This window comes from Misgurnus anguillicaudatus, chromosome 21, assembly GCF_027580225.2.
Source record: "Misgurnus anguillicaudatus chromosome 21, ASM2758022v2, whole genome shotgun sequence".
Classification (NCBI taxonomy): Eukaryota; Metazoa; Chordata; class Actinopteri; order Cypriniformes; family Cobitidae; genus Misgurnus; species Misgurnus anguillicaudatus.
Window position 1 is genome coordinate 35,864,635 of NC_073357.2, and position 9,471 is coordinate 35,874,105.

At 38.3% G+C, this 9,471-nt stretch overlaps 1 protein-coding gene across 1 annotated transcript in view; it reads right to left on the reverse strand.

The window, feature by feature from the left end:
• The window catches only part of slc6a2 (solute carrier family 6 member 2), a 31,210-nt gene extending 22,457 nt beyond the window's left edge, over positions 1-8,753 (reverse strand). Inside the window, exons 1-3 of the mRNA XM_073859034.1 lie at positions 7,575-8,753; positions 6,711-6,842; positions 6,262-6,499 (exon numbers count right to left, since the gene is read on the reverse strand). Coding sequence (XP_073715135.1) covers positions 6,262-6,499; positions 6,711-6,842; positions 7,575-7,872 — 668 coding nt within the window. The 5' untranslated portion in view covers positions 7,873-8,753. The remainder of the gene's footprint in view (positions 1-6,261; positions 6,500-6,710; positions 6,843-7,574) is intronic.
• Positions 8,754-9,471: the final 718 nt, after the last annotated feature.

Genomic DNA, 9,471 nt, shown 5'->3' on the forward strand with positions numbered 1-9,471 from the left:
TTAATATTACATCACATTATTAAACATACAGTCTAGTAGTATGGACTAGGTAGCTGCTGAGCACATGTAAACTTGCTAAAAAAAATCATGTGCTTTATTAACTTACAGATGACCATTTTAAAGAGGTGGTTAAATAGTATTTCATGCATTCTGTTTCCTCATGCTAAACCTAGGCAAAGTGTCAAAAAAGCAGTTGGGCGTGTTACAGAATTTTTCTGTGCCGAATGCACTTCGCCAGGGTTCGTACAAGTTTCGGAAAGTTTTTTTTCGATTACAGGTCCAGCTGACGTTTCAGGGGTTTCTAGACAAGTAATTCTTAAAGTGTAATGCCCCAAACCCCCTCAGTGGTCCGTCAAAAGATGACCTAAACTAGGCAAGTGTTTATACAAAATCGTCACTTATTTAAGTAGTTTTTTAATGCACTTGCGAAACTGTGATATCAGTTCTTGCCATACTGTTTTAATAACGTAAAAATGGATCGGTGGCTAAACCAAAGAGGAGTCAAAAGAAAAGATCAAGTGTCAACGGAAAGCAGCTAAAAATCCACAGATCTATTAGTTTTGTAATGTACTAGTTTTTGTTTCATGTGTAAAATCCCTGTAATTTCAGTAATTTTGGACATTAAGGGTAATTGTTTTTCATTGTTACCAGACTTCATACCCACCACCTCAGTTTTAAACTAATGGCTCTTTGGAATGACATTAAGTGGGACCTAAGCTGTTATACTCTCTTTAATTGCAGGTTTTTTTCACGTGTGCAGTTTGTTGTTCATATTAAGCTGCAAATCATTTCACATTCACTTTTTTAAATAAAATAAAATTCATATAATAATTTCTGAACATAGCATTGCATTTGTGTATAAAAAATAGTTTTTTACTTGAAACAGTAACATATTAAACTTAAATTTAGCTTATCCTTCCTATTTTGTTGTTTTTTGGGGGCGTGTTAGAGTGGGATTCTGTTAGGTGGTCCTCAGAAAAAAATTGGAAGATAAAGTGGTCCTTGGCCTGAAAAAGTTTGAGAAACACTGTTCTAGACGTATCACTTCTTTTTATGGGCGCTTCCCCCGGAAAACCCCGTCCACCCGTCAATCAGCGGGTTAGAACTTGCAAACATCATATCACTCGACAACAGCTTTGTTTAATTTCAAAACTCAACACTGGCACGAAAGAAGAAGTGTGTTTTTGGATGTACGGAGAAGAAAGCCAGCCGTATGGAAACAATGGATATAGTTTATTATCTGGGGTAGCAGCAGAGTTTTGCGTGTGTGTTTGATGCGCTTGATTTCATTGAAAAGTCCCAACCGGGTCATGAGTTGCATGCGGCAAGTAAGACTTCTGTCTTATGTTGGAAATAGGGCATGCATATTATATAAATGACACGAACATGTCGTGAATCATAAGTTAATGAGTGTTGTATAGTGTTGCATGACTCTTACTCGCTCCTCCTGCGGTAGTAAATCCTCTTCATTTTTTCGTACGTTTTCGGAAAAATTCTATAAAGTTAATCTTTCTTTTATAAATCTGATTAAACTAAAGACTCTTCGGAGATATAAAGGTTTACTTTAAAGGTTTAGTATTGTTTGCTTGCTGTTTATCGAAGGATTCTTATTTAAAGATGCCATATAGTTAAAATCTCTACCAAATAATTATATTGTATCCCTCAAAATCCAATTGTCTTGTTTATATGACATCAGTGTAGTGTTAAATCTGAGACTGTGTGTGATTTAACAAGATTTCAGTAATGATGGGATAATTCAATTTAGGACACCCGCCGTGTAAAACAATACAACAGTGCAGTAACTGTTCATTATTCTCAACAAACAGTGATGGACTTAGACTTGTCAAGACTGGCAGAGACAGTGTAGTGAAAGGATATGTGGGTGACGCACAAACTCAGAAAATATGCATTGTTGAGCTTGTCATATTACTTCATTTTCGCTTTTGTCTGGTTGTCGTTGGCTTTCGAGAATAGTGTAGCATGAATGTTCATGTGAGCCCGATAAACCTGGTGCGTTCTATTAGGGGCCTGATTGAGGTACAGCGCTGACAGCTGCTGGTTCAACATCTCTTCCTCTGATTGGTCCATGGCTCTCCCTGTCATTTTTAGCTATTCTGGGCAGCACACTAGTTAATCTAATATGCAGTGTATAGCACACCTGCAGAGTGTGTGAATATGTTGTATGTGTGACAGTAATGAATGTTCTTTAGTGCCCTGTGTGCCATCCCAGGATTACTGGTGGCCGAAGACTATTATAATAGAGCGACACGATGGAGGAAAAGTGGAGGAAATGACAGCTTTCCACATCCCCTCATACACAGAAGACAGCTGGGAAAACGACACTTCAAAGCAGTGCTCGATAGGAAAGTGGTCTGAAAGAGGGGAAACGAACAGGAGAGGGAGAAAGTGAGAGAAACAGACAGTGAGAACAAGACCGACAGATAGTACAAGAGTCAGTGCGAGAGAGAAACATAGCAAGGAAAGAAGCTTGGATTAATTTAAAAAAAGACAGACAACCACACTAGAAAGCATAGCTGAAACAGATTCTTATTTTGGTATTCAAACGTTTTCATTTTATTTAAAATAATATTTTTATACTAATTTTAAGGAATTGCGGTACTGGGACACTGTTCAAACAAGTTAGAACTGTAATTTATGATTTAGCAACAGCATGTAATTACGTATATTTCTGTATTTTGCTAAAACATATTATATTTATCTGTATGGCACTTTGTCTCGCGTGTTGAATGTTTTTACTGGTGAGTGTTAAAGTCCCATTATGAAACTTCCTTTTGTTTGTAGTTTTAACTAGCAGTCTTTCAACATCTATGTTTGGCTTGGCATGCCTGTTGCCCAGAGTTTACATTTTATCTTTTTAATGAAAATTAAGAGTTTCCTCGAATCTTTAAAAGCACCATTTTACCCCAAATCCTTAACTTGTGTGAGATTTAAGCAACAACTCAAGTAATAAGACTTATACTGTCTGTAATATACATTCAGTACTAAACAACCTTTTTTACTTGGTGTGAAAGAATCAGTAGTAACGAAGACATGGGATGAAGAAATATCAATAGGATTTTTGGTGACGTGTGTCTCTCTGATTTTTATTTTTCCACAACTGACTGTAAACAAGGTTTTTCATTGTTCCAGGCATTCCTCTGGTTTGTACTAAATCGAGGAGCCCAATTTTCACTGAAACAAGGAAAAGGATTGCTTTTCTTTGAAGTGCAAACGGATGCCTTCTTTCAGTCAACATCAAAAGCTAAGGAACTGAGTGTTTTACATAGCCCTGTATGGCATTATAGATTGTAGGCAGAGGTTTTGCATTCCAGTTTTAGTTATACTGACCTAAATTTTGTTAAGCAAGTGTTCACGTCCAACAAGCAGATCTTTGTGTCTGTGTTTTACCCCAGAGCACTAGAATTTTTTAAATGAAGGAGTTCTTCATTTAAGATCTATTTGTATGATCAATAAAACAGTTATTGTTTTAATGAATAGATATTGTTTTACATCAGTCAAAACTGCATTTTGATGTTACTAACTAATGAAAATCCATATTGCTGCCAATGCTCTGATACATATGGATCTAATGCACTACACTGTAATGGTGCATTTACACCAGCCGCGCATGAAATTCTAGTCATTCAAGACATTCACGCGGAAATTCGCGTCATGGGAGGGGCTTCTGCGACTTCGATGAGACTGTGCTCGCTTCCTGTAATCACGTCACTACTACAGCAAGGTCCTGATTGGTGGCGCGGAAATCCGCCGAAGTTCAGATTTTGTGTACCACGCCGCAGGAGGCCTAATCGCATCTTTGCATTGACTTAACATGTAAATCACTCGCGCTTGCTACCTCTACCGTGTCTGGTGTGAACCCTGCATAAGGGTCTGTAAAGTTTTTTTGGAGCTTCATGATTCTGAAGGACATGACCAAATTCTAGCTTGAAAGCAAGGATAGGATCTGTTATCCTGTCCAAAAAAACAACAACATGATAACAGTTAGACTGATGATAATCACCTGTCTTCTAATACTGACAGATTTTAACTAAAAAATCTCCTTCTTCACTGAATGAATGAAGCGAATGAGCAGTGATAATTAAAGGCGTAGTGTGTAACTTTTAGAAAAATCTCTTGACATAAATGCAATATAATATACATAACTATATTATCAAGGGTGTATAAAGACCTTACATAATGAGCCATTATGTTTTATTGCCTTAGAATGAGACATTTTTATCTACATACACTGCGGGTCCCTTTACATGGAAGTCGCCATTTTGTGCCGCCATGTTTCTACAGAAGGACAAATTTTGCTTGATAAGTGGTCTCCGATGATGACATGTTTGTCCTGTGGCAGCTATCATAGCTTCTCTATGCGTTTCAAAGGCGAGGGGTGAGCCGTGGACGAGCTGATCGTTACAACTAATAGTCTCACTGCTAGATGCCGCTAAAATTTACACACTGCACCTTTAAGGGGGGGGACTTTATTTGGAATTTCTGATCTGGAGCTTGCTGATCTCTGCTTCAGTCCAGTTTGCCGACATTTTTTGCCGTAAATGTTGAAATGCGTTTAAATCCAAAGAGCTAAACCATAACTTTTGGTTGCGATGACATGCGTGTCCTCACAACTTACGGCATTGTTTCTGCCTCTTGTTCATACAGACTGCTTTCCGTTAATGTTACTGCAATGTTACTAGGTCCCCTTTATGGGACGTACTTTCTCTTTGCCAATTTTAAGGAAATTTTGTGGGATGCTGTGTGAATGGAGTATTAGTTTTGTATCCTCATGATAAACATAGGGAACGTTTAAAAAAAAAGTTGGATGTTTGAGACAAATTGAGCCACATTTTTGAGATGACAACTTGCGGAGATACAGTGTACGATAGATGCGGAGATACAGTGTATGGGCACTTCTCACCAAAAAGCGCCAACGAGAGCAAGAGCACGCCCATCATTATGGAAGTTGTTGGCAGTGCTGGACTTGGTTCAGATAGATTTTGTTTTTAGCTCACAAAATAAGTGTGTGTCACCAAAGAAGTGTGCTTTTATTTTTGAGAGAAACCTTGTTCAGCTTCCCATAGAACCCATCATTTTCCGAGGCAGAAACGAGTTATGCAAGTGTGTTAGTTTGTTCCCGGCATTTCAGTGACAAATGTTTTATAAACAAAGTCCAGTTCGACCCTGGATTCGCAGATCATTTAAAACTAAATGATGAAAAGGTTCCCGCGATAAAGTCCTGGTCATGAATCGGAACCGCAGGTGATAAGTAAAACTGTATTAAATGTCTGTTTTGTTGGCAATCAGCATGTAAGGTAGGGGTCTCAAACTCTTATTATTAGAACCTGGCAGTAAACTAACAAATTAAATTCCTGAATACATTTATTAACTATAATACATTTTTTAACCATGTAGTTGTAAGGCTACTGCTCTAGATGTAACTGCATAGCAAGCAACCTAATGATATATACTTGATATTGAGATGAGACAATTATATGATTGACATAAGGGGCAGATGAGCAATAAAAATCCACACATGCATTCTGTTAACCTCCCCGTCACAAAGAGCGCTGCTCATGGTTGCGTACTAACGAAAGACCCACAACCTCTCAAACGCTTTGGAAAGAAGAAAGAAACGCTTTAACACACGTTTAGACGCAACTGTGAATGGCCCCTTAAACATTTACATCAATAATCAAACAAATATGAAACTAAGTAAATAAAAATCTTTCTAACTATTCTATAGGTACCCAAGATTAGCACGAGTTTAACAGAAACTGTGTGTTATGTGACCTTTAAATGGCCAAAACATATCCTTACAGAACCAAAGCCATGTTTTAAATGTGCTTTTCTGCCATACACACAAAAAACTACATCTACAAGAACAGATTTCATAAGCTGACACACACACACACACACACACAGGCTTACACATCTAAAAGTGTGCAAATGTACCATGCTTTCTGCCAGCCCTACAAAACACTACATGAACAATGGAATGAAAGAATAGATGGAAACAAATCAATAGCTAAGCTATAGTTATATTAGATGCTATCAGCAAGACTTTATAGGCAGCGGCGAATTACTGGTATGACAAAAAGTGAAACAATACCAAAAAAGTGGCTATAAAACTGTGTCGCATAATTGTTCATGGAAATGACAATATTAATGCTAATGCTAATTTCTCAGACATGTCATAAAAACAGTTGAAAAGAAACTGGAGCATGAATTTACGTAAGAATGTAATTTCAAAGGACTTACTCGTAGAACTCAGCGGCAGGTGTGTTCTTGTATTTGGCGTAGGTTGTCCCGTTACCCAAAAAGGTGCCATTAATGCGTTCTGGATCTGTGCAGTTAGGGCTGTTCCACGGGTTGCCACATTTAAGCCAGGGTAGCTCATTCGTCAACGAGGCATATAAGTAATAAAGTGACCAAGCTATGATGACATTGTAGTAAAACCCCACATACAAAGCTATGATGATCACAGTGTAGCCAACACCTGAGGAGGAAAGCAGCACGCATATTACCTTATAATATGATCAAACACTTCATCTGTTTTAAGACCTGTTGGCTGTGATATGAGGTTAATGAAGTTGCAGTATGCTTTGTGAGTAAATTTACATTGAACGTATGGAATGTGTTGCATGCTACATTGTTTCTCGATAATGTTTTTGTCACATTAATTAGACATATATAGATTTTCATCCTACCTTTAAATATAGGGCAGATTTTCCAAACAGTAGCTGCCCCCTCTCTATTATACTGACCCAGGGCAAGTTCCATGTAAAACAGTGGCATCCCAGCAATAAACAGGAACAGAATGTATGGGATCAAAAAGGCACCTGCATGGGGACACATTATATCCTTTTACAAAATGAATAAATGTGGAGTATCACAGATCTTTAGAACCTTATTTTGCATTAAAGTTTCTTCAGGAAAATTATTCATGGTGTAGCAAACAATACACAAAGGACTGGGTAGAGTAAAATGATTTCGTATGAAACCTGTTACCTTTCAAAAACTGTTTAAATCTTATAAAGATTGACCAGCCTTGTGCCACATTTAGCCAAATTGCTTTAAGTGTCATTCAGTCTTCAAAATGAATTTGCTGGAAATCTACCCTTATGTAATCTATTCCCTATATTAATATGTCTGTTTTAATCTATGACAGGTGAATTTGTTGTTGTTTCTTTAGTACAATGGGAGGCCATACCACCACTGACTAAAAAGTATTTATACACATTTGCACAAAACCAGTTGTCTCTGTGATAGATATCAACACATCTCTGTTACAAAAATCTCTGTGACAACTACATTGAGTAACTCATAATTGTTAACTGTTAACAATAGCTTAGAAGTTAACTACATTCATGACACTGGTACAAAAGGTTGGAATCACTAGTTTGAACAGTTTTTCTTAAACTGTTATGACCCTTGCAAACAAAAGTTATTTTTCAGTTTTCAGTGACAAACCCCTACATGATGTTATTTTAATGGTTGTATAACGTGACCACTGTAATGCAGTGACCCTCAGAAATAAATCAATGGAGCATGTCATGAAAAAGTGATCCTACCTCCACCGTTTTTGTAACACAGGTAGGGGAACCTCCACACATTTGCCAGGTCCACGGCAAAGCCTATGACAGAAAGCAGAAAGTCCAGTTTCTTTCCCCACGTCTCCCTTTCCTCCTCATCCGCAGATGCGGAGGTGCAGTCGCGGGAACTCGGAGATGCCACGATAGAGGAGTTCGTGTACTGGACCCCGTTCTGCTCCTTCAACAGGATCAGCTCCACTTCCTTTTTCTCCACGTTAAACTGTTTCAACGGGGCCATAGAGGACAGGTTGTTTTCCGGCACGACCTGGATGTTCATCTTTGCGCCCTTGCTCTCTCGTGGCCCCGAGGATGTGGAGTAAGTGAGGTGCGCGCCGCTCGCACTGACGATGATGATGCTGATGATGATGCTGTGGTGATGATGATAGATAGAAAACGCTACAGCGGCAGTAAGATGGAGATTTCATTAGTTGTTAGAGAAAATGAGTAAAAGTTTATTGCTGTGTAATATCGCATGACGAGAAAGAGCACAGCATATTTGTATCCATTCAATAAGATACACAAAAAAGCGTGACACCGTTAATAACCAAACTAGCGCAAAATGGTTTGCAACCTACTGTATGCGCAAAGGCATTTCTCCAAACAAGCAAAAGAAAACTTTTAAATGACAATCACTCGATTTATTCCCTTACAAGCAAGTAGCTACTACATGGTATAACTATATCTAAGTTAAGTGAAGCGCGGAGTGTAAATGTGTAATAGTAAAAGGAGTGTGTAGCCTACTTGTCAATCTGAAGGGTCCCTCCATAATCCGTCCCATCCGCTCGCTTCAGAAAATGAGAGACTGCCGCTCCGCATACAAGTTTTACTCTCCCCTCCCTACAAGCCAGAGGCTATAAATTGTAAGCATTTAAAACAACATGGAGTTTCTCCACGTGATTGTTTCTATATGAACATCATCCTCTTCATGTTTATATTTTCCCCTCCGCCCCCTGAGGGTGCGCTCTTCATCCCAACACCGTGCGCCACCGCTGGATTCACCTTAATTGCGTCTTTTAACATCCAGTCGCAAAAGTTTTCTCACATATAAATCCTTAACAACTAGATCAGCCACCGACTCGTATATATGCGACAGATATGTAAGCTGTAGCTACTGGTTAGAGCTTATTCGTTCCTGTAGCTCAGCTGGTGGAGCTGAGGTAGTTACGCAAAGGGAGCGGTTCGATTCTCAGGAAACACGCATTTAAAAAAAAGTGTGTGGATAAACGCGCCTGCATAAATATGTAGATTATTTACAAGACATTTAGAGTATTGAAGCCAAAAGCAAGGCGAATTGAATTTTGTTAATTTACGCGTGGAAGTTTGTAATAGGTTAAATTACAAATCAAAAACATACATTTTTACAATTACGTTAAATCTGTCTCCCACCAGTAAAGTCTGTTTTTATTTCCTCTTGCCTGTTTCTTTTCTCTTCTTCATAGATTCAATTAGTTGTTTTCTTAGAAGCAGTAAAAGCATTGTGTTCCATGTGTAATCCAATTCCACACCCGCTTTAGCCAAAGGCGACGATTTCTATTAGATATGGGCGATCAGTTCATCCCATTAAAGTCAATGAATGTCCCCTTAAAGCTCTCCAGCGGTTCTTTTATGAAACCTTTACAGGCCTGTTTTTGTGCAGTTTTGTACATATTCTGGTCTAGATTAGATAACAAAAGTAAGAAATAGGGTTTTAGAGTCTGATTTATGTGTTCATTAACACATTCTTCTTTCAAAGAAGCTGGAATCTCTATTTTCTATTTCAAGGTGTTGCCAGACATATTGTAGAGGATGATGATGATGATGATGATAAAGAAGGTCACCTTTAGAACAAACCACCTTTCCTAGTAACACGAAGGATATTTGCATATTCTGCATCAAT